Source organism: Microtus pennsylvanicus, chromosome 1 (assembly GCF_037038515.1).
Source record: "Microtus pennsylvanicus isolate mMicPen1 chromosome 1, mMicPen1.hap1, whole genome shotgun sequence".
Classification (NCBI taxonomy): Eukaryota; Metazoa; Chordata; class Mammalia; order Rodentia; family Cricetidae; genus Microtus; species Microtus pennsylvanicus.
This window is the reverse complement of record NC_134579.1, coordinates 149,241,159-149,267,114: the sequence shown is the minus strand read 5'-3', so window position 1 is coordinate 149,267,114 and position 25,956 is coordinate 149,241,159. Positions and strand designations below refer to the sequence as shown.

Sequence of the window (25,956 nt, the reverse complement as noted above, 5' to 3'; positions counted from 1 at the left end):
CTCTGGACTCGATGGAAGCCTCCACAACATTATAACTTCGGCCTGCCTACCTGTAAAATGAGCACTGTGACAACGGTATTAATGCTGCTAGTTCAAGCAGAACCGCAGTCTTCTTGGTTCACAACTGCAGTAGCCTGCTTATGGGAGCTGGACCCAGGAACGCATCCCCCTAAGCAATTCTTTATAAAACCTTAGCAGTGCCCTTTAAAAGGGAAAGTCTTTCCCATGAGTTTTAGTTGAACAGCCTGGAGCCTTCAAGGTATTTTTTCAATGTCCTAGCAATGGAATGCTTGGCTTCTTCTATGGTTTCCATTAGCAACTATGGCTGCTGTCTGCAGCTCCAACCCATTTGGTTCCTGGCAAAACTGTAGCTTTTGAATCTTCACGCTCTGCTTTATGCTGATGTTTCTCATAGTAAATCCTGCTGTAAGCAGCCAGAAATTATTATGTCACAGCCTGAATTCAGACTCAGTTAAAATTTCAGGACACAAGATATGGGCAAATTATTTTCCAGAATGCAATACCAGTGGTCTCTGTCTTTGTTCTCATATATAAAGACTCTGTCTCTCAACTAATCAATGTCCATATTAATATTCAGCAATCTTGGGCATCATGTCAGATCATGACGACAGGAATGATGGAATACATTTTAATTTATTCTTAGAGCACTAACAACTAACCTGACCTTCAAGGTCACCTGTGGTCTAAATACAAACTAAACACCCTCCTCCAACAAACAATCCAAAAGCTGGCATTGAGGCAAAAAGCTGGGACTAAACACTCTGCTTTGTTCCACTAAAGGTCTTGGAAAGCAACATAAATAAGTACTCTTTCCCACGACAGTACCTCCACTGAAACATGAATGGAGCTGCCTCAAACACTGTTCCAATCTATACAAACAGGGCCTACGGTAGTATTTTACCCACTTAAGGCTGTGAATAGAAACTCTTGATTAAAAGTACACGAAAGAAAAACCTATAAGGCTTTTATTATTGCATGAAACAGCAGGGGTTACTGGTTAGTGATCTTGGAGTATGGAAACAGCTACATGAATCATGTGAGACAAACGAATAAAAAAAGATAATCCTTCCTGAAGCCTCCAGATAAACCCAGACCAAGTCCTTTCAGGCAGAAAACGGACCCTAAGAAGGGATTAAGGTCATTTGCAGGGCACAGGCAGCTGAGGCTTTCACTAGGGAAGGGGAGACTATGTTGGGGGGAATATGCACTCAGTGCAAGTTGTTAGATGGGAGACACTTTTCAGGAGACACGACGGCAGGTAATTAGTTCTGGCAAGGGAGACAGGCTGTCTAGAATGTGCAGGGTGCCTTCAGTACATATTACACATGCCTGGCACTCATTTGGTACCCTGCCCCTCTGAAGACTTGTGTGAGGCTCTAGTCTGCCATAGTGAACAACACAACACTCTTGGGATGTCTAAGGGTGTTTTCAAGCGCAGGCTTCCAGGATGTGATGTCTATCCCACGTTGAAGGATTTCCCACATTTTCTGCCTTTCTGTGACATTTTTGGTGTTAGAAGATTCTAGAGGGCTGTGTAAGATGTGCCTCATTTGCTGTATTTAGAAGGTCTTTCTCCAGCATGAAGTAACTGATGCCGGGTGAGGGTAGACACCTGGCTAAAAGATTTCCCGCACTGGTCACACTCATACGGCCGCTCCCCAGTGTGAATTCTGCTGTGCTGAACAAGGTTGGTAGTTCGACTGAAGGTCTTCCCACACTCCCCACACGTGTAAGGCCGTTCTCCAGTGTGAACCCTCTGGTGTTTGACCAGATCCGCCCTCCGGCTAAAGCATTTCCCACACTGATCACAGTTGTAAGGCTTGGCTTTAGTGTGGATTTTCTGGTGTTCAGCTAGGTTGTAGCTCTCCCGGAAGAATTTCCCGCATTTGCCACACTCATACGGCCTTTCCCCAGTGTGAGTTCTCTGGTGGCGATCGAGTCTGGATTTGTATTCAAAGGCTTTCCCGCATTCCTCGCATTTAAAAGGACTTTCTCCCGTGTGGACTCTCTGGTGTCTGACGAGGGTGGCCTTTTGCGTGTATGATTTCCCGCACTGCTCGCACTCATAGAATTCGGTTGTGGTGTGAATCCTACGGTGTTCGATGAGGTAGAAGTACTGTTTGAAGAACTTACCACATTCCCTACATTCGTAAGGCCTTTCTGAAGTGTGGGTTCTCTGGTGTTTCATGAGGGTGGCTCTTTGCCGAAAGCAGAGGCCACACTCCCCACACTCATAGGGCTTTTCTCCAGTATGAATTTTGGAGTGTTTAATGAGGTTGGCACTTTGGCTGAAGGACTTCCCACACTCTCCACAGCGATAGGGCTTTTCCCCGGTGTGCACTCTCTGGTGGACAGTGAGGGTAGCTCTGTGACTAAAGGATTTTTCACACTGTCCACATTCGTAAGGCTTGTCTGTAGTGTGGGTCCTCCGGTGCGTGATCAGGCTGACGACCTGTCTAAACAGCCTCCCGCAGTCACCGCATTCATAAGGCCACTGTCCTGTGTGCGTTCTCTGGTGCCGGAGAAGACTAGAATGGCACCCGAAGGCTTTCCCACACTCCAGACACTCGTAAGGTCTCTCTCCACTGTGAACTCTGCAGTGTTCGCTGAGGTTGGAGCTCTGACAAAAAGACTTTCCACATTCCCCACACTTATATGGTTTTTCTCCAGTATGACGTCTCTGGTGTATTCTAAGTGTGGCCTTTTGGCCAAACAGTTTTCCACAGTCACGACACTCATAGGGTCTTTTTTCTGTCTGCTCTGTCTGGGGTGGTACCAGTGTGTACTTGTTTAAGTCTTGCTTATGTTTGCTAGATCCAAACCCCTCCTTTTCACTGCAAACTCTCTGGTTCTCGAGAAGTCTGTGTTGGGGGCTGGAAGGTTTCTTATATTCATCTGACTTAGAATTATTTTTATTAGTGTGAAAAGCCTTTCCACGCTTAATTTTGTTTTGATTCTCACCTTTGGGAAGGGCCTGGGGTTGGAGAAGATTCCACACAGCTGAGAAGTTTTCTCCAATCTTACTACAGATGAAAGGGTTCCCCGATACATGGCATATACAGTTCTTCATAAGGGAGTCCACATCTCTCCTTAACCAATCCTTGGCTCTATGATGCTTCTGGTCCAGGAGGCTTGCACACACCTCAGTCAAATATGGTTTCTGCGCACGTAGGTCATCCAGATGTAAAATGTCTTTCAGAACTGCGGCACAGATGTCAGAAGGATGAGTCTTCTGTGTGGGCAGGCCCTCCTTTGGAGTCCTGACCTGTGGTTTTTCAGCTGGTGAAACACTCGGTGCACGAGCTGCTTCTTCAGCCTCTGCTTCATGCCAACAAACTGCAAGGACAGAGAACATATTCACTGTGATTGGAATTACCAATTATGTTTTACATTCATTCTCCTTACTGAATTCATCATGAGGGGTGGCTATAACTTTTTATTTTAAATTTTATATGCTTAGCTTTATATTCAGACCATCTTATGATTAACAGGATACATGAAAAAACATTTACCCCAGCTTCTAGCTACCTTTATTACAAACATAAAAGTTTTATCAACTGCATAGAAAGGAAAAAGACATAAACCAGTTGAATCTCTCAGAGCAAACCTCTCTCTTTGGCAGAAATCTCTCTGAAAGACTAGCGAGTGTCCAGCAATTTGCTTTTAGCCAATCATCTGCAGGTTGATTCTATTTTTGTGGTTGGTGAGGGAAGAAGGAATATTATTTAAATGTTCCCATAAAAGAGGAAAGACTATAGGGCAGACAGCCAGTTCTTCCCTTATACACACCATCTATAGTTTAAATGGAAACATCTCTCCAATGTCTACTTCTTTAGTTCCTTTTTTTTCTTTAAGATTTACTTTTGTCTTTCTATGTGTTGTGTACATAAGTGTGTCTGCGTATATGTGTGCATGCATACAAGCCAGAGAATGTGAAATCTCCTGGAGCTGGGTTGTAGATTGTAAGCTGCCTGATGGGCAGGGAGGCCAATTCTTAATAGCTAGCATAAAACTTAACAATAAACACATAGTTCATTTGCCATTAGAATAATCCAGATCTGACACTGCAAACCATATCTGCAGAGTTTGTATATCCAAGAATAGACTTCTTTGCCCTAACCACCCCAGCCATATTCCAGACAAGAAGGCCATATCCTGAGGATGGAGAGATGTCTCAGTGGTTAAGAGTGAGCACTGCTCTTCCAAAAGACACAAGTTTGATTTCCATTTTCCACATCGGGTAACTCAGAACCATCTCTAACTCTAGCTTCAAGAGATGCAATTTTCTCTTCTGGCCTGCACTCGAGTGCACATCATCTGCCGTCCAGTCAGTCCTTTTCTTGCATTTGCATCCTCAGCACTTGCTGTTTCCTCACGACATCCTTGAACGATGCAGTGCACCCCCTCTCAGAAATAAAGCCTCTTTCAATAGCACTCACCTCTCCCTGCTGCCATTCAGTCATCTCTAGAAATCCAAACCCATGGTATGTATTAGCGGAAGTGCGACAGCAGGTAGGGCTGCTCAGGTGGTGGAGCGGAGGGCATTCCCTGGATTACTCCAGTTATTGCCTGAAGTACTGATCAACACGTGTTGCCCGACTGCCCTTCTGAGCACCGGCATGCACGCGCTTTGGTAGGTACTTGTCGGTGCACTGTTCAACTTAAAACTGTAAAGGGGTCATACTGTTTGGCAAGTGTTAGGTTTTCTCCATGTATCTTTGGGTCTAAAGATTGCAGGCCACTTGTGTGTCTCTGGGCCTGTTTGGTTCTGGGGACCATAGGTAAGGTAAGAACAGGATGGGCTGTAGTTGCAGGAATTTTCAGGGCTATTGCCTAGCTGATGGGAGACGAAAGCTCCAGAAGAAACAATGTGAGGTATGCCTCATTACAATTTAAAATGACCGAGGGTCCCACTCAACAGGTAGGCAGTAAAGGGTAACATGAAGGACTAAAGGTTGGATACTGAGCCTCAGTGGCATCCCCACTGACTTTATTTTTTTTAATTAATTAATTTATTTAAGGATTTCTGCCTCCTCCCCGCCACCGCCTCCCATTTCCCTCCCCCTCCCCTGATCAAGTCCCCCTCCCTCATCTGCTCGAAGAGCAATCAGGGTTCCCTGACCTGTGGGAAGCCCAAGGACCGCCCACCTCTATCCAGGTCTAGTAAGGTGAGCATCCAAACTGCCTAGGCTCCCCCAAAGCCAGTACGTGCAGTAGGATCAAAAACCCACTGCCATTGTTCTTGAGTTCTCAGTAGTCCTCATTGTCCGCTATGTTCAGCGAGTCCGGTTTTATCCCAGGCTTTTCCAGACCCAGGCCAGCTGGCCTTGGTGAGTTCCCAATAGATCAGCCCCATTGTCTCAGTGTGTGGGTGCAACCTTCGTGGTCCTGAGTTCCTTGCTCGTGCTCTCTCTCCTTCTGCTCCTGATTTGGACCTTGAGATTTATGTCTGGTGCTCCAATGTGGGTCTCTGTCTCTGTCTCCTTTCATCGCCTGCTGAAGGTTAATATTCAGGAGGATGCCTATATGTTTTTCTTTGGGTTCTCCTTATTTAGCTTCTCTAGGATCACTATTTATAGGCTCAATGTCCTTGGTTTATGGCTAGAAACCAAATATGAGTGAGTACATCCCATGTTCCTCTTTTTGGGTCTGGCTTACCTCACTCAGGATAGTCTTTTCTATTTCCATCCATTTGAATGCAAAATTCAAGAAGTCCTTGTTTTTTACTGCTGAGTAATACTCTAATATGTATATATTCCATACTTTCTTCATTCATTCTTCCATTGAAGGGCATCTAGGTTGTTTCCAGGTTCTGGCTATTACAAACAATGCTGCTATGAACATAGTTGAGCATATACTTTTGTTGTATGATAGGGCCTCTCTTGGGTATATTAGGTTGATCCCGAATTTCCTGAGAAACTGCCACACTGCTTTCCAGAGTGGTTGCACAAGTTTGCATTCCCACCAGCAATGGGTGAGTGTACCCCTTTCTCCACAACCTCTCCAGCAAAGGCTATCATCGGTGTTTTTGATTTTAGCCATTCTGACAGGTGTAAGATGGTATCTTAAAGTTGTCTTGATTTGCATTTCCCTGATCGCTAAGGAAGTTGAGCATGACCTTAAGTGTCTTTTGGCCGTTTGAACTTCTTCTGTTGAGAATTCTCTGTTCAGCTCAGTGCCCCATTTTATAATTGGGTTGATTAGCCTTTTACGGTCTAGTTTCTTGAGTATTTTGGAGATCAGACCTTTGTCAGTTGCTGGGTTGGTGAAGATCTTCTCCCAGTCAGTGGGTTGCCTTTTTGTCTTAGTGACAGTGTCCTTTGCTTTACAGAAGCTTCTCAGTCTCAGGAGGTCGCATTTATTCAATGAGGCCCTTAATGTCTGTGCTGCTGGGGTTCTACATAGGAAGTGGTCTCCTGGTCCCATCTGTTGTAGGGTACTTCCCACTTTCTCTTCTATCAGGTTCAGTGTGTTCAGACTGATATTGAGGTCTTTAATCCACCTGGACTTGAGTTTTGTGCATGGTGATAGATATGGATCTATTTTCATTCTTCTACAGATTGACATCCAGTTTTGCCAGCACAATTTGTTGAAGATGCTCTCTTTTTTCCATTGTATACTTTTAGCTCCTTTATCGAAAATCAGGTGTTCATAGGTTTGTCCCCACTGACTTTAAAACGTACTTTATAGGTCATACTTTATATGGCAAAGAGGGTGATAAGGCCCCTAGTCAACATGCTTATTAAGTTATCACAAAACAAAGCTAAAGTGACCAGTGTTCTTCCAGATACAGTGTCCAAGCATGTTATGTGAAAGTAGAACACCTTAGGAGCGGTCACCATTTCTATAGAGACTATACCTAACACGAGGGCTCATCAAGTAAATATCAAAACAAAAGGTGCAGACCCCAGGCCTTCTCTACCTCCCAAGATCATCTGATGTACGAAAAATGGAAACCAAAGAAACCAAAGGCTCAGAAATTAATAGCTCAAATTCCACAAACAGAAATCCAAACACAGATACACAGAAGTGGGGAATATTAAAAAAGAAAAACAATTGGTAGAAAATGATAGTGCTATAAATACATATATAATATGTGTATGTGTGAGTGTGTGGTGTATGAGTGTGTGTGTGGTGTGTATGTTGTGTGTGAGTGTGGTGTCTGTAGTGTATATGTGTATGAATGTATAATTTAAAAGAAGATTCCTCTCTGTACACGAAGGCCTAGCTCCAGACCAAGGTCCTCCTCAGATTGGCTTTGCCTGGTCCAGCTCATGTACCAGTTTTATCTGGCCTAGCTCCATTCCACAGATCCCATTCTTGTACAAGCTAAGGCGGGACAGAATCTCATATCAGACACAGAGCCAAAGAAATAAGTCCATGTTCTCAGACCACATAAGCACCAAGCATCACAGCATGAAATCCCTGAAAGAGACAGTTAGCTATCAGACACCAGCTAGAAGGGAAAAAAACTTGGAGATAAAGCATTATGGATACGAACATGGCCATCTGGCCAAGGAAAGGGCAATGCCACTTTAGAAGCTGTGGTTATTGTTAACTGTCAATTTAACAGAATCTCGCATGACCTGGAAAAAGGCCCACTGGCATGTCTGTGGGAGACTGTTTTGACTACCCTGAGGTGGATAGCCTGCCCATTATGGGTGTCACCATTCCCTAGGCTTGGCAGTCCTAGACTGACTATGAATGAGAAAATGAGCTGAGCACTGGCATGCGTGAATTCCCTGTTCTCTGCTCTCGACTGTGGGTGCGACGTGACCAGTTTTCTCAAACTGCTGTGACACCTCGGCCATGATGGAGTACAATGTGGAACTGTTGAGTCTAAACAAAGCCTTTCTCCCTCATGTTGCTTTGGTCAAGATATCTTATCAAAGCCACAGAAAAGAAACTACAGACATATTACCCTGACAGTAGGACTTCTGCCACCCAGACATTCCGATGAACGCTCTGGGGTGGCAGGTGTTAGGGCTGCTCAGGGCAGTGCCCATAGCTCAGCACTGATACCCATAACACACTTGCCGAGAGAGAAGGGAAGTCAACAGGCCTACAGCTTGATTGTGGAAAGGGCAGAGCTCTGGTTCTAGGAGGAAGAGACAGATGGGAACCAAGACACAGGGGAGGTACAGGTCCTTACCTAGTGAGGACATAAGGGCAAAGTTCTCCAGCATCACATCCAGATACAGTAGCCTCTGCGCTTCATCCAGGAGCTCCCACTCTTCCTGGCAGAAGTACACAGCCACGTCTTCAAAGGTCATGCAGTCCTGTGATGGGGGCAAGTCCGTCAATGAAAAACTTCTTTTGGGATTCCTAGTTTTCTCACCCACGCATGCTCCCTCTGCTTACTGTCCTCTTAAGAAGAAAGAAAGCCCAACACATAGACTCACCTGTGACCTCATACCTAGATCACCATGACCTCCCAATGCACCCAGCGAAAGGTGACGGGGGAGTAGCTATTGGACCTGCCAATAACAAGGCTACCAAAACTTCTTTTGAGGCTATGGGCCCTAAGGATTGGAGAAGGTGGAACATAAAACCACAGCGTGAGGGTTTTAATTTTTTTTTTCCCTAAGCAATAGGTGGTCAGTTTTGACTCCTCTACACCAGTCCATTTCCCTCTGCACGTGGTGGGTCTCTCTGTGCTTGTCAAACCACAGAGAGCAGGAGGGGTTGGGGCACCCACTCTTATCCCAGCTCGTCCATAGTTACTCATGCACTAAGGGAAGGGACCCTATTACAGCTGCTTCCTTGCGCACAAACTAGGTCACGGCAAGGTCCTATTGCAAAGGTTTCCTTGCTCATAGACAGAGGCTGAGACTCATTTGCTATTGAAGGGGTATGATTTACCTATCGACCAATAGAAAGGGGGTGTGGGGCTGGGGGTGAGGCACCCTGAACCCATATAATTCCACACACGTTTAGAGATAATGGTACTCAGGTATGAATGTGCCCCTACGCGTACTTGAAGAGTCTGAGAAGCTTATCAGTAAACTTAGTTCTGTTCTGATCTCTTTTTCCTGTCTTTAACTCTTTAACTGACAGAGACAGCTCACAAAGTCTAGCTGGCCTGTCTTTGGTCAAGCAATTTTCCTAGGATTCCCCCACAAAACCAAGTAAGACATTGCCTGTCATCCAAATCCCAAGGCCTGCAGGTGTCGAGCTAACATTTCCTACCGCTGTGTGTTTCTTCTTACTCCATACCTTTCTTATACAGCTCACCCCCACAGGCACCTCAGACCCCAGACCCCATACATACCAGAGGCATCTGCCTGGGCATTGTTTAGCAGAAGGTATCTAGAGAAAGCTTCCTAAATGGAAGTAAGAGAGTTTCTAGTGTCAGGGGCCGCTGCCATCCTCTCTCGGTGCCTTTATGGGTGACTCTGTTACTTGTTCCAATGCTAGCCACCATCATGACTTGGGGAATGACAGGTTAGTTTCCCATTTGTGAGGCACTCAATGCCACCCCACCTGTCACAGGCTTCCTCTAACTAAACCCCACTGAATGTCTATCTACACAAGCCCTCCTCTCCAGAATACTGATCTTCCTAGATGAATACTTATGCCCCTGAGCACCACAAGGAAAGAACCTCCTCAGACACCCCAAGGATCCCTCCTAACTGCTGGTGAGGCTGGTACGTGTGTGTGTGTGTGTGTGTGTGTGTGTGTATACAGACACTCATACTAGCCACTATGTGATGTTACCTCACTGATTCCAAGTTGGTTTTTTTAACCTGAGGGGCGTTCCATGCTTCCTATGGAAGCCTTGGCCAGCTACTAGATCAGCGACATTCTCCCGTGGTTCCGACAGCTCCTCCACCCCCTCAGGTGTGCTAACGATGTCTATATCTCCAGCTAGATGCCGCTCAGTCATCAGATCTAGTCCTGGCTCTCACCCTTTTCTGCCAATGGCACTCCCACCAAGATCAGGTTCCTTCTGGGTATGATGTACACACTCCCAGTCTAAGCACTGAGGAGGCTGAGGCAGGAGTAGGAGCTGACCCAAGGAGTTAAAAACAAACAAACAAACAAAACAGCCTTTAGAGCACAAAGAAGGGAAGAACAAAAGATAAAATAAAAAAGACCCAATTCCATTTCCTAACTGAAAGTCAAGCTACAGTTCAGGAAAAAATCAGCCTTCACCATTTGGGGTGTCTCTAGGATTAATCTTTCCAGAGTTTCGGATCTGTATGACTAGCTAGCAGCTGACACCTCCTCTATGCATTTTGAAATCTTTTTTTGGTATTTATTTATTTATATTTATTTATTTATTGTGTGAGTTTTCGTGTGTGTGGAACAGCATGCATGCGGAGGGCAGGATAACTTAATAGAGTTGATCCACTGTTTTCCACTGTGTGTGTCCTGGAGTTAGTTAGTTCAAGTTCTCAGGCTTGGTGCTAAGTGCCTTTATCCACTGAGCTACCATGTTGGTCCTGTCTCTCCCTGTTCCTTAGGTTTATGAATTGTGTGGTGTGTGTGTGTGTGTGTGTGTGCAAGTGTGCGCATGCACATATATGTGGGTATAAACACGGGAATGAGGGGCTAATCTGTAGGAGCCAGTTCTCTCCTTCTACCATGGAGGTTCTAGGGATTGATTTTGGTCCTCTGGTTTGGTGGCAAGTGCCTTTACTTGCTGAGTTATCTTACCAACCACTCTGTCTTTCTCAGTTTCTCCCCACGTAGTCCAGGCTGGCTTTGAACTGGTGGTCCTCTTGCCTCTGTCTTCCCAAGTGTTGAGATTACAGCGGTGTGCTTCCATGCTGGACTGTACAACCCACTCTTATGAAGTCCCACAAAAATGAACTCTACTACCAACTTGAGACAAGGAGTGGGGCCACACTGGTGTGGTTCTGGAACACTCCTCACTCACCTGTGTACAGACCATATGTGTTTCTGTGGACCTCGTTATCTGTGGGAAGAAAGTTGTAAGAGTCAAGCACCACGGTAGGGTTTCATGGGTTCAGGCCTTTCCGTGACCGCTGTCCAGTCCCAGATCTTCATGACCTTTGTATGTCTAGACTATCTCTAAACCTTAGTGCACAATGCTGAGCCATAGCAGCTATGGGGTTGCACAAAGCTCACCCTTCCCGAGGCTCCTTCTGTATCCCCTTCCAACCCATTTTAGCTCTGTGCAGCTTTTGGAATATTTTGAATAGCCTCTGACCGCATTCATCTACCACTCAGTTCCGCTGGTTCCTAGGTCCCTAAGGGTGTAAATAATACGTTCCACCTTGACATTTTTTTAAAGCTAGAATGCTTTCAGCTCAAGTGTCCAAACATGACATTACCCACACCAGGCAATCAGTCTCCTCCTGGTCCCTCTCTCCCAAGCCTCACACTAGTTAGGAGAAATCGGGACCCTGCCCAAGGGCTCGGTACTGTTCTGGACTCAGGGATTTCTTCCAGCGGGACGTGAGCTGAGCGGGGGTGGCGTGGGTGGTGGGCGCTCAACAGGCTCTAGGATCCAGTGTCTGGGGCGTGTGTGTGTGTGTGTGTGTGTGTGTGTGTGTGTGTGTGGTGGGGGGGGGAGCCTAGCATGCAGCACTCACCTGAGCCGGGTGCTTCTGAGTCGCCATCGGACTCTGCTGATGTTGCTGGGGATCGCGCACGGCCATCACCGCAGCCGGTGGTCTCATCGGCCGTCACTCCGCGCCAGCTCGCTCCCTTACCTTGAGTCCAACTTGGCGATCTAAAAGCTCCGATTCCTTCAACTATCTACCCCTGGGAAGTTAAACCATAGACAGGACACAATGTAGGAAGTCCCGCCCAGTGCCTGTCTGTCCTGCCAGTCTGAGACTACTGTCATTGGCTCAACATTTGCAACGCTCCTCTTTGCATTATGGGTAATGTAGTTCCTATTGCTCCAGTAGCCAACGTCAACCCTCGGTCCATCCTCAGAAGTCTCTACTTATTTCTGACTACTTCTTCAGTAAAGGAAGAGTGGGGATTTTATTTGGGGAAACCTATACGTATTCATAAAGGAAAAGCACTCCAGAATCTGTCATATTCATGACCATGTTTAGTGAAGGAATATGTTGCTCCTTAACGAAAGATGATGGATACATTGCGGTATGTTTTAAATAGAGGTAATTTAGCACAAATTTAGAAATTAAAATGGCAGACAGGAAAACCTGTACACGACTTTTTTTTTTTTGCAAGATTTTGTAAACCTCTCTTTGCGTTTTGAGTTAAGTATAGAGTAAGCCAAAGTAAAAATAAATAACAAGAGGTAGAGAAATATCAACACATCGGTTCGGAATCTGAAAACTCCCAGCCAAAATGGACAAGGCAGCCAGCTGGTGTTCCCATTGCGGAGGGTCCCAGGCATAGCAGTGTCTCCTCAGGTGAAGATTTCGTCGGGAAAGAAAAGAACAAACATCATCACTTCAGGTGTTCACCACATCTGGCAGAAACTGGCAGGGAAGGCGAGACAGTGGCGGAGGTTTCTGCCTGAGCTTTCTCCACTAAGATGAGCATCCCAAGGCGGAACATCTTTTTCTCACTGATGAATTTATTCATTCATTCATTGTTTGTTTGTTTGTTTTTGAGAAAAGGACTCACTTCATAACCCTGGCTGTCCTGGAACTCAGTCTGTAAACCAGGCTGGTCTCGGACTCTTAGAGATCCTCCTGGCTCTGCCTCTGAGTGCTGGGTTTAAAGGTGTGCACCATCATGCCTGGCCCATTGCAGGCAATTTCATATCAGGAGAAATAGCGGTAGAGACTGTTGGCAATGTTCACTTTCGAGCTGTTCTTTAGGGACACGTGATTAATTTAGGCTGTTTTGCTCTTCCCTCCTCATCTCAGAACTGGGAGAGGGAGCAGTTCATCTTTAGACAAGGGGCCTCAGAAAAATGCTTTCATTGAGAAAGTGCATTTTTCTAGATTGGTTTTGAGGTGCTCATCAAAGGAAGATTCCATAGGATTGTGTGTGTGTGTGTATGTGTGTGTATTACTGGAGATCAAACCCAGGACCTGTACATGTTAGGCATGCACTAAATCACTTAAAAAGAAAACAAAGAAAAAATAGAAATTAAATAAAATATGAAATGAAGTGACATTATTTAAAGAATAACTTGCAAACAATGAAATAATATTAAAATACCCTAAATGTATTTGAAACTATTTGGAAGTATCATAAAAAGAGAAATAAAAAATAGCATTTGAATATGAGAATGAGCTTTGATGTAAAGAAATCAGACACTGAAACAAGCTAGGATATCGATCAATATAAAAAATTATGTTACATGGAGGCAACCTGATGCAAAACGCACCATGTTGTTTGCCATCATTTCTACCCAATATACAGAAGAGAGCCAGGTGTGGTGGTGCTTGCCTTTGATCTCCTTCTCTGCCTCCTGAATTCTGGCAATAGAGACAGGGCCCAGCACCACCAGTTTATCTTATTTTACTTTCGGACAAGGTCTCAAGTAATGCAAGTCACCCTTGAACTTGCTATTTAGTCAAGGATCATCTTGAACTCCTTATCCTTCTGCTTCTAACTCACAGGTGCTAGGACTAAAGATGTGTCACACCAAACCTTGCTCAATCCCATACTTTAGATGAGTGTAGTGCTAACATTTACGTTACATGTATTTTTTTTTTTTTTTTTGGTTTTTCAAGAAAGGGTTTCTCTGTGGTTTTGGAGCCTGTCCTGGTAGACCAGGCTGGTCTCGAACTCACAGAGATCAGCCTGCCTCTGCCTCCCGAGTGCTGCGATTAAAGGCGTGCGCCACCACCGCCCGGCAATGTTACATGTATTTTATAACAGTAAAAAGGTCTCTCTCTCTCTCTCTCTCTCTCTCTCTCTCTCTCTCTCTCTCTCTCCAAATTAGAATTCCTGGTGAATTACATTGACAGATTTTCATTTTCATATGTTGATCCATATCCTGAATCTCTGGGTTAAAGCCTACTTGATCACGGTGGGTGAATTTTTTGATGTATTTTTGGATTCAGTTTGCCAGTATTTTATTGAGTAATTTTGCATCAACGTTTGTGAGTGTGATTGGTCTGTAATTCTCTTTCTTTGTTGTATCTTTGTTTGGTTAGGTATCAGGGTAACTGTGGCCTCATAAAAAAGATTTCACAATATTTCTTCTGTTTCTATTGTGTGAAACACTTTGAGAAGTATTGGTATTATCTCCTCTTTGAAATTCTATTATAATTCTGTGCTGAAGCCATCTGGCCCTGGGTTTTTTCTCATTGGGAGACTTTAATGAGTGTTTATATTTCCTTAGGGGTTATACATCTATTTAAATCATTTATCTTGTCTTGATTTAATTTTGGCATGTGTTATCTATCTAGAAAGTTATCCATTTCTTTGATATTTTCCAGATTTGTGGAGAACAGGTTTTTGAAGTATGACCTAATGATTCTTTGGGCTTTCTCCTTGTCTGTTTATGTCCTTCTTTTTGTTTCTGATTTTGTTAATTTGGATATTCTCCTTCCGCCTTTTGGTTAGTTAGTTAAGGGTTTGTTAATCTTGTCAATTTTCTCAAAGAACCAACTCTTTTTTAAAATTGATTCTTTGTATTGTTCTCTATTCCCCCCCTATTTTATTGATTTCAGTCCTGAGTTTGATTATTTCCTGCCATCTACTGCTCCTTAGTGATCTCACCTTTTTTTTGAGACAGGGTTTCTCTGTAGCTTTGGAATCTGTCCTGTAACTAGCTCTTGCACACCAGGCTGGCCTCGATCTCACAGAGATCTGCCTACTTCTGCCTCCTGAGTGCTGGGATTAAAGACATGTGCAACCACTAACCAGTGCTGTTTGTTTTTTCAAGTCAGGGTTTCTCTGTGTAGCTCTTTTTGGGTCTGGCTTACCTCACTCAGGATAGTGTTTTCTATTTCCATCCATTTGCATGCAAAATTCAAGAAGTCCTTTAGCCAGAACCTGGAAACAACCTAGATGCCCTTCAATGGAAGAATGGATGAAGAAAGTATGGAATATATACATATTAGAGTACTACTTAGCAGTAAAAAACAAGGACTTCCTCTGTTTTCTTTATGTGGGCATTTAGTGCTATAAACTTTCCTCTTAGCATTGTTTTTATAGTGCCCCATAGGTTTGGATATGCTTTTTCTTGGCTTCCTTTAATGAATTTATTGACTTATTCCTATTTTTTGTTTGTCTTTTCTTCGACTTTTCTTTTTGAGACAAGGTTTCTCTGTAGCATTTGGGTCTATTCTAGAACTATCTCTTGTAGACCAGGTTGGTCTTGAACTCATAGAGGTAGGTATTTCACCTGCTTGCAGGCTGGTGGGGACTGCCATCCCTGCATACTTAACCAAGAGTAAGCCCATATTTGAATTCTTTATTTTTGTTTCACTGTGCCTTCCATCTTTCTCTGTTTGTCTGTTGTGTAAGTCTGGATCAGTACCTACCAGACTGATACCTTGTGCATCTGCCTGAACCTGTCTCCGTGTTTCTGTGTCTGCCTCACAAAAGACTTTGCTCTGCATTTATTGAACAGCATGGTAGCTTCATATGGAGGAAGAAATGAGGGATACTATATAGGGATCTTTAAAATAATTTAGATGGGAGTAAGTCACTGACTCCAACAGCCTCCAACTGAGTCAGATAACAAACAGTGTTTTAAACATCACTGTACACAGACAGACCTATAATCATGTCATTTTCAACATTTTTGGTGGATATTTGTTTCATAAGGTTGCTTTCAAGCTGCTTGCCGTTTTCATCATTTATTATCATAACATACATACTCACATGCATTACACTTGGGTCAGGGGCACAGAAGACTACATGTTTTAGAATTAAAGCTATGCATTAGCTTAGGTTGTAAAAGCTGAATACATGAAAAATCCAAGGTAAGTAATGTTGGTTGTTGCACTGTTCTCTTAAAGGCAGGTTTAAAAAACAGGCTGAGTGCCCAGTGGGATAACAGTTTAAATCTTTTTTTTTTTAAATTTTTATTATTTTTTTTAGTTGTTGAAAAAAAATTCCGCCTCCTCCCTGTTTCCCATTTCCCTCCCCCTCCTCCCACACATCGCCCCCTCCCCCCACTCCCTTCCTCCTCCCTCTTGAGAATGAAGAGCATTCCATATTCCCTGCCCTGAGGGAAGTCCAAGGTCCTCCCACTTCTATCCAGGTCCAGGAAGGTGAGCATCCAAACAGTCTAGGCTCCCACAAAGCCAGTTCATGTATTACGATCGAAACCTAGTGCCATTATCCTTGGCTTCTCATCAGCCTTCATTGTCCGCCATGTTCAGAAAGTCCAGTTTCATCCCATCCTTATTCAGTCCCAGTCCCGCTGGCCTTGGTGAGCTCCCAACAGATCAGTTCCACTGTCACAGTGGGTGGGTGCACCCCTCGTGGTCCTGACTTCCTTGCTCATGTTCTCCCTCCTTCTGCTCCTCATTTGGATCTTAAGAGCTCAGTCCAGCGTTCCAATGTGGGTCTCTGTCTCTATCTCGATCCATCGCCAGATGAAGGTTCTACGGTGATATGCAAGATATTCATCAGTATTGCTATTGTGGCGGACTTCTTGACCGGTGACGGAAGAACGACCACCACACCAGGATTCCACTCAGATCACGCTTTACTGGAGTGCCCTTGATTGATGGGGAGCAGGAAAGGAGGGGGCAGGAAAATGAGGGACAGGGAGCAAAGGGGCAGGGAGCATAGGGGAGAGGCAGCAGGAAGCGAAGGGGAGCAGGAAGCGAAGGGAAGGGGGTGCACTTAGGCAGCTGCTTAACTAGGGAATTGGCACACGGGTCGCCCTGTGATTGGCTGCCACCAACAGCTGACACCAGACCGCATTGGGATAGGCTCAAGAATCTACATCCACCGCGCATGCGGGAAGCGGGGAGCGCAGCTCTCAAAGCCATAGCCAAATATGGAGTTGTTTGTAACAAACAAGATAGGATGTCGGCGCCATCTTGTAATGGCGATCCTGTCCGGCTCACTACAGCTATAGGATAGGGTCATTTCAGGTTCCCTCTCCTCGGTTGCCCAAGGTACTATTTGGGGACATCTCCCTGGACACCTGCGAGCCCCTCTAGAGTCAAGTCTCGTGCCAACCCTAAGATGGCTCCCTTAATTAGGATATATATTTTTCTGCTCCCGTATCCACCCTTCCTTTATCCCAACCATCCCATTCCCCCAAGCTCCCCCCATTCTCCCCTTCTCACGTTTCTCACCCCATTTGCCCTTAGTCCCATGCCACCTCACCCCCAAGTTCCCAGTTTTTCCCCGGCAATCTTGTCTACTTCCCATACCCAGGCTGATGACTATATGTTTTTCTTTGGGTTCACCTTCTTATTTAGCTTCTCTAGGATCACAAATTACATGCTCAATGTCCTTCACCAACCCTGCAACAGACAAGGGTCTGATCTCCAAAATATATAAAGAACTCAAGAAACTAGACTTTAAAATGCTAATTAACCCAATTAAAAAATGGGGCACTGATCTGAACAGAGAATTCTCAACAGAAGAAATTCAAATGGCTGAAAGACACCTAAGGTCATGCTCAACCTCCTTGGCGATCAGGGAAATACAAATTAAAACTACTTTGAGATACCATCTTACACCTGTCAGAATGGCTAAAATAAAAAACACCAATGACAGTCTTTGCTGGAGAGGTTGTGGATAAAGGGGCACACTCATCCATTGCTGGTGGGAATGCAAACTTGTGCAACCACTTTGGAAATCAGTGTGGCGATTTCTCAGGAAATTCGGGATCAACCTACCCCTTAGATCCAGTAGTACCACTCTTGGGAATATACCCAAGAGATGCCCTATCATATGACAAAATCATTTGTTCAACTATGTTCATAGCATCATTATTTGTAATAGCCAGAACCTGGAAACAACCTAGATGCCCTTCAATGGAAGAATGGATGAAGAAAGTGTGGAATATATACATATTAGAGTACTACTCAGTGGTAAAAAACAATGACTTCATGAATTTTGCATGCAAATGGATGGAAATAGAAAACACTATCCTGAGTGAGGCATCCCAGACCCAAAAAGATTACATGGGATGTACTCACTCATAATTGGTTTCTAGCCATAAATAAACAGTTTAAATCTTAATGGATCAATGTGCATTAATTCTGGCCGGGAGGTCCAACAAAACTTCCAGTGTCATAGGATGTAAATGTATGGAATGTAATGTAACTCATGCATCTCTGCAATATGGTGGACTTCTTACTTCACCCTTTGCCTCAGTTCCTGCTCCCTAGAATACACTGCCCATCTGCTTCTGCTACCTGAACTCTCCGCCTCTGACATCACAGTAGAAAAGAATCACTTCACCCTTCTAACTTCCCCTCTGCGATGTTCATTACTCAGTGAAAAGTTTTTCTTGCTTATTGATGAGAAAGGTGATGTCAACTCCCTTGACCTAAATGTCATTGTTCCTCATTGTGACATGATTCTGTCATCCCTCTTGGGGGAAGAGCTCAGAGAAATTCAACCTTCAGCTTTGGGGAGGCTATCAACTTTGTAGTCATATTAGGGTTGTAGGTCCCATTGGCCTCTGAGTTTACATCTAGCAACCAGCATCACAGAAGAATCCTACCTACACAGGTGAGTTACTTTCCTTCAGGTATCCAGTCTGCAGAAGCTAGGGCAGTGTCTGGAAGGTGGGTGAGTGCCGACTTCTGAACTGATCCTCCTCTTTCAGTGAACAGCTCCTGTATGGATTAAATGCTTGTAATGGGAAGATAAGCCCAAGACCTGAACCCAACATGGTCTGATGGGGACTGGAGCTGAGACACTGTTCTGGATTTTGATATTTTGGTGTTCTTTTCCAAGACAGTGACAATGTATTTGTTTACAGTAATGTGGAGGGCCTGGTGACTAAAACAGTTTGTGACTGTTTCTCAGAATGCACCTGCATTTATTTTTTTGGGGGGGGAATCTCGGACCCTGTTCCCTGGCCTGGAAAATCTCTTCCAGAGTTTAGTTATTAACAAGAACAGTTTGAGAGGTGTTTGATGGCCTCTGACAACTCTAATTCCCCCTGGAGCTTTTTATATATGCAGACTATTTTATTTTCACTTTTTGGAAATGCCTGTATAAAGTGGCATAGTGAGAAATTAATATTTGTTTAGAGGGCTTCTTGTTCTGGGCTGTGAAAAGAGGAGTAAGTGGTAAAACACTGTTTCAATATCCAAATTTCAAGTCTGTGGCCATTTTTCTAAATGAATGAATGCCACCTCATATCACTAAGGTCTGAGGCCCCTGCTATTTTAATGTCCCCCAGACACAGATGTTCATGGCCTCCAGAGTTTACTTTTTATTCATTTAGTTTTGAGACAGGGTCTCTTTACATAGTCCTAGCTGTTCTGGAGCCTGTTATGTAGACCAGGTCAGCCTCAAAGTCTCAGGGATCCTTTTGACTCTACCTAAAATGTCTTGGAATTAAAGGCATGTGTCACCATCCCCAACACATATATCATATTTGAATCAAACAGATGTGTCAATTACTATTGGGTTATGTGTTAGGTACCCATTGCATCTTGAACTGACAGTATTTAATATCTGTCAATTTCTGCAACATTTATCACTATATTCATTAAATTTTATATCCCACAGTTAAAAATGAATGCTATTGTTCAGTGTTTCCATGCTGTATCTATTGTGCTTTAATTTTAGTACAACAAGGTGCAGAATCTCAACAGAGATTGTCATTGCACCCTATTTTAAACACACGCACAAGGTCCTTGTTATTTCCTTTTTTGTATACTTGATTAAGTATTATAGGGTTATATTTTAAGTTATATGCAATATGTTAAAAGATTAGAAAGTAAATTTGAAAACACTTACAGGCAAGCATAAGCATGTATATGTATACACGGACATATGCAAATTCAGTTCCTTGTGAGTGTTCTGACAAAGAAGAATTCAAATGTTTTCTTTCCTGATATCTGATGGTCACTAGTTTCTTTTCTTGGTTGTTATTACTCTCTATTTTTCATTCTCAAATTTTATTGTGCTTTTATTATTCTCTATCATGTTTTCTCACTTTTTATCATTAGAGAAATTTGTGTAATATATTTTGATCATTTTCATACCTCCTCCTCCCACATTTACCATCTTTCTCTATTCATCCATCTTCGTATCTTTTTAAGCTTTCAGCCCATAAAGCACAGTTTGTCCTGCCCACCTGCTTTTGGGAGAGTTACCATCCACTGGCTCATGGTCAACCTATTAGGGGACACATTTAAAAAGAAGCAGACTTCCTCTTTTCTAGCAGTTATCGGTTGTTAACGGAATCTTAGGGGTTATTATTTTCTCTGGAGTCAGACAATTTCCTTTATAATAAGTCTCTGTTTTTTACTAGTTGCTGGGATCTTGGAAACCTGTAGTGTATCTGCATCCAGGACACTCGTCAGAATGTAGCTTGATTATTACACCCTGTACACTGTGGAATTTAAACCAGCTGTTAATTCTAAAGTACTTGAAAATGCTAACATCTATTGATAGCAATATGAAGATCAGCTTTTACCACAATGTCTGGTTAAGTATCTGCAAATCAAACAACAGGAATTGTTAAAACCTAGGAAACTTCTTACTGGAAAGAAACATTTTAACATCACTTATGAAGCTAAGATGATAGTGACTATGCAGTGCAGTGTTTGAAATGCTAAGAAGAGAACAGTGCAACTTGTGTAACAGGTGCTCTCTGCGCCTGTTGTGCAGCGACCCAAGACCGTGACAGAATGGCCTCCAGAGACCTGACTGTGCACTTCATCTTCTTGTCCCAGACAGCACTGGGAATGTTGGGGAACTCAGTCTTACTTTCTTGTTTTATCATTGCTGATTTCTCTGGAATCAGGGTGAAACCCACAGACATGATTGTCAAACACTTGACCATAGCCAACTTCATTGTTCTCTGCAAAGGAATCCCCCAGACAACAGCTGATTTTAGTAAGGCTTACTTTCTAGATTATGTTTCATGTAAACTTACTTTATATTTTCATAGAGTTGCCAGGGGAGTATCCCTTGGCTCCACATCCCTGCTGAGTGTCTTTCAGGCCATCACCATCAGCCCCAGTAATTCCAAATGGGCACAGTTCAAGGTCAGAGCCCCCAGGATCATTGGTCCTTCCCTGGGCCTGTGCTGGGCCCTCCAGATGTTGATATATGCCTTCATTCCCTTGTACACAACTGACATAAGGGCTGGAAGAAATGTTACTGGGATAAAATATTTTGGATACTGTGCTGTTGTGTGAACCCTGGAAGATTAATTAACGCACTTAATGCAATTCTATTGACATCCAATGATGTCATGTTTTTGGGATTGATGATGTGGGCCAGTGGCTATATGATGTTTATCCTGCACAAACACAAGCAGAGGGTCCAACACATCCATAGATCCCTGTCTTCTAAGTCATCATCTGTGACCAGGGCCACCCAAAGCATCCTCACCCTAGCGAGCAGCTTTGTTCTCTTCTATGTACTCTCCATTGCCTTTACATCATACCTGTCTGTGATCGATGGGACCATTCAGTGGCTGTCAAATACCAATTTAGCCATGGCTATGTGCTTTCCAGCATTCTGCCCCTTTCTGCTGATCAAACACTATGCTTCCTTTTTCTGTCTCCGCTGTACCTGTTCTCACCAGACAACACACTGTGCTTGTGTAGTCAGAGAGCTCTAAAAGCTGTGCTGTCTGCATTCCTCTTTCTATGTCATCTACTCAGTTCTGTTCTGTGAACCCACTGTCAACATCAACCTTCAGAGTAGACACAGATTGTCTACAAAGTTTCTCCCAATACAGTTTGCAATTTAGTCTGGGACACAGGCAATCCATGCTTTATAATGTGAGTGCTGAGTTAATCACCACTCATTGTTTTTGTGGAGAATACCATAGCATTAGAGATAACTAAGCTGTGGGGGCTCTGTGCATTATCCTGACTAAGGTGAACTTCCTTGAGGATGGGATGTCAATCAAAATTCTCACCTTCTATCCAAAAGTTAACCAGGCCCCTTGCCTATGGATCAGAGTGTTAATTGCTCAGCTACTTTCCTACCCCATGTCTGCCTGTTTGATGCTACATTCCCTGATAAAATGGAAATGGACAAATCCTCTGAGGCTGAGAAAGCCCTCAATTTAATGTTTCTAAATTTTTTTTCATGCTTCATGACTGCAATAGTAACCCTAAATTCGAAGTTGGTATTGGGGGTTGGGATATTGCTGTGACAAGCATGACGATGCTATTATTTGGAGGAATATGGAAGACTTTGGGACTTTGGACCAGTAAAATATTTGAATGCTGTAAGTAGGGTTTCCCAAACCATCCTATAGGAGCTTGGAAGCCAGAACTGCCAAGAGTAATGCTGACTCTGGAGAGCCAGCTAGAGATTTTAGAGGGAACTAATACTACAGACCACTCTTGTGATATTTTTTTTAAAAGAAGTAGTTGCTTTTTTGCTCATGTTTTAAAAACCTGACAGAAGCTAAATCTAAATTGAAGAGTTTTGGATGAATGTCTTTGGCAGAGAAAATTCCAAGACTGTGTTTGTCAGTGATCACTCTTATGCAATCTTCTGAAAAAGAGCAGGTGGGGTCAAAAGAGATCCAAAATGTTCAGTGTGAAGAGAAAAAGAGCAGCAGGGCACATGATATGGGAGACAAGCCCTGTTATCAAAGAGATGAAAATGCTGCTTGCTGACTGGAATACAAGGTGTGGTGCTCTTTGGGTGAGATCCAAGTCAGCTAAGCCTGCAACCTGCAAAAAGAAAAAAAACCTGAGGGATTTCCTAGGGCTAAACAACAGCAAAAAGTTTATGCAGATGTAATACAAAGAAAGAGCTACATTCCCGACAAGGAAGCCTAAGAATTTGGCAGCATCTGACATGTGGTTCTGCCTTTAGAGTCATGAAGGATACAGAAGTATATGAACTGTGGAAACTTCCTCTGAGATTAAGGAAAACTACTGATGTCAACCAAGCATGCAGCAGTGGAGGACCTGCATGGAGGCCAGGAAGACCTTTGTATGAAGCTATGAAGGTGAAGTCTGGATTGCCATGGAGACCGCAGGATGTTGGAGATGCCAGAATGAGAGGATGCTGGCCAAGGAGAGGTGCAGACATGGTGTGGAATCAAGAGAGATAAGTGTGTTGTCTTCAGCACTGCTTAATTGTGTGTGAGATGTGAAGAGCCATCTAATAAGCCTTTGACGTTGGACATAGAGATACAGAATTTGGATTGTGCCCTGCTGGATTTTGTCTTTCTTCTGTATTGTATTTCCTCACTATGTTCCTTACCTTTTGGAAAGGTAATATATATTCTGTGTCACTAGATGTTGGGAGTGTGTAATTTGTCTTTTTATGTTATGAAGGTTAAAGTGAAAAGATGGCTTTAAGTCTCAGAAAAGCCTTTGGACTTTGAATATGAAAATGGCCCCTGTAGCTTCGTATATTTGAGGCTTCCAGTTGCTGGAACTGTTTAGGGAAGATTAGGAGGTGTGTCAATGGCAGTGTGCTTTGCAGTTTCAAGAGCCCACACCAGACTCAGGCTTGCTCTCTCCCTCTATCTCTTGTCTGGGGATTGGGATCTAAGCTTTCCATTTAATTTGATATTAGCTGTTGGCTTGCTATATATTGCTTTTATTATATTTAGGTATGATCCTTGTATCCCTAACCTCTCCAAAACCTTTATCATAAAGGGGTGTTGAATTTTGTCAAATGCTTTTTTTGCATCTAATGAAATGATCATATGTTTTTTTCTTTCAGTTTATTTATATGATGGATTACATTGATAGATTTTCATATGTTGAACCAGCCCTGCATCTCTGGGATGAAGCCTACTTTGTCATTTGTCATAATGGATAATTTTTCTAATGTGTTCTTGGATTCTGTTTGCCAGAATTTTATTGAGAAATTTTGCATCGATGTTCATGAGTGAGATTGGTCTGTAATTCTCTTTCTTGGTTGGGTCTTTGTGTGGTTTTGGAATCAGGGTGACTGTAGCTTCATAAAAAGAGTTTGGCAATGACTCTTCTGATTCTATTATGTGAAACACATTAAGGAATATAGGTATCAGCTCTTCTTGAAACTTCTGATAAAATTCTGCATTAAAACCATCAGGTCCTGGACTTTTTTTGGTTGGGAGGTTTTTTTATGACCTCTTCTATTTCCTTGCGACTTATAGGACTATTTAAATTGTTTACCTGTTCTTGATTTAATTTTGGTAAATGGTACTTATCTAAAAACAAGTCCATTTATTTTACATTTTCCAACTTTGTGGTATATAAGCTTTTGTAGTAAGATCTAATAATTCACTGAATTTCCTCAGTGTCTGTTTTTATGTCCCCCTTTTCATTTCTGATCTTGTTAATTTTCTAGCTTCAACCATTTTCCTGCAAAATTCAAGATGTTGTTATGTTTTCTGCTGTGTAGTAATCCATTGTGTAAATGTACCATATTAATTTATCCATTCTTCGGTCAAGGGACATTTATGTTGTTTCCAGGTTCTGGCTATGACAAACAAAACTGCTATGAACATAATTGAGCACATGTCCTTGTGCCATGATTGAGCATCCTTTGGATATATACCCAAAAGTGGTATTCCTAGGTCTTGAGGACGGTTGTTTCCTAATTTTCTGAGAAGTCGCCACACTGACATCCAAAGGGGATGTACCAGCTTGCATTCCCACCAGCAATGCAGAAGTGTTCCCTTTTCCTCACAACCTCTCAAGCATAAGTTGTCATCAGTGTTTTTGATCTTGGCCATTCTTACAGGTATAAGATGGAATCTCAGAGTTGTTTTGATTTGCATTTCTCTGATGACTAAGGATGTTGAACATTTCCTTAAGTGTCTTTCAGCCATTTTAGATTCCTCTGTTGAGAGTTCTCTGTTTAGGTCTGTACTCCATTTTTTCTACTGGATTATTTGTTCTTTTGATAACTAATTTCTTGAGTTCTTTGTATATTTTGGAGATCAGACCTCTGTTAGTGAAGATCTTTTCTCATTCTGTAGGCTGTTGTTTTGTCTTGTTGACCGTGTCCTTTGCTTTACAGAAGCTTTTCAGTTTCAGGAGGTCCCATTTAATAATTGTTTCTCTCAGTGTCTGTGCTGCTGGGGTTATATTTAAGAAGTGGCCTCCTGTGCAAATGCATTCAAGTGTATTTCCCACTTTCTCTTCTGTAAGGTTCAGTGTGGCTGGCTTTATGTTGAGGTCTTTGATGCATTTTTACTTGAGTTTTGTGCATGATGATAGATATGGGTCTGTTTTAATTCTTCTACATGTTGATAATCATCCAGTTATGCCAAAAACATTTGCTAATTAAGCTTTCTTTTTTCCACTTGATAGTTTTTGCTTCTTTGTAAAAAATCAGGTGTTCGAAGTGTGGATTATTCAGGTTGTCTATTCAGGTCCATTGATCCTCCTGTCTGTTCTTATGACAGTACCAGGCTGTTTTCAGTACTATATCTCTGTAGTAGAGTTTGAAGTGAGGTATTTTGATGACTCCAGAAGTTCTTTTATTGTACAGGATTGTTTTGGCTATCCTGGATTTTTCGTTTTTCCATATGAAGTTGAGTACTGTTCTTTCAAGGTCTATGGACATGTATTGTTTAATTCTGGTTTTGTCATGAACTATCTTGTTTTCTCCATCGATGGTAATTGATAGCTTTGCTGGGTGTAGTATTCTGGGCTTGCAGCTGTGGCCTCTTCATGTTTGCATCACATCCATCCAGGACATTCTGGCTTTCATGGTTTCCATTGAGAAGTTAAGTCTAATTCTGATAAGTCTGCCTTTATATGTTACTTGGCCCTTTTCCTTTGCAGCTCTTAATATTCTTTTCTATTCTCTATGATTTGCATTTTTATTATTATATGCCAAGGGCTTTTTTTGGCTCAGTTTTTTGGTGTTCTGTAAACTTCTTGTACTTTCATAGGGATATCCTTGTTAGGGTTGGGAAAGTTTTTTTCTTGTATGATTTTGTTG

General features: G+C 42.9%; 1 protein-coding gene and 1 pseudogene across 2 annotated transcripts; one reads left to right on the top strand and one right to left on the bottom strand.

Moving 5' to 3' along the window:
- Positions 1 to 964: 964 nt before the first annotated feature.
- LOC142860757 (uncharacterized) lies at positions 965 to 11,812 on the bottom strand. 2 transcript variants are annotated; one of them, XM_075992479.1, is made up of 4 exons: positions 11,583 to 11,812; positions 10,681 to 10,942; positions 8,174 to 8,300; positions 965 to 3,357 (listed from the first exon to the last, which is right to left on the bottom strand). In XM_075992479.1, exons 3-4 carry the CDS (start codon positions 8,292 to 8,294, stop codon positions 1,568 to 1,570), a joined length of 1,911 nt encoding a protein of 636 aa, XP_075848594.1. In that variant the 5' UTR covers positions 8,295 to 8,300; positions 10,681 to 10,942; positions 11,583 to 11,812; the 3' UTR covers positions 965 to 1,567. The 2 variants fall into 2 exon arrangements, with proteins under 2 accessions (XP_075848594.1, XP_075848583.1); XM_075992468.1 differs by having other exon boundaries at positions 10,904 to 10,942; positions 11,583 to 11,804.
- Positions 11,813 to 20,720: 8,908 nt separating this feature from the next.
- On the top strand, positions 20,721 to 21,661 carry LOC142857489 (vomeronasal type-1 receptor 4-like; annotated as a pseudogene).
- The last annotated feature ends 4,295 nt before the right edge of the window (positions 21,662 to 25,956 follow it).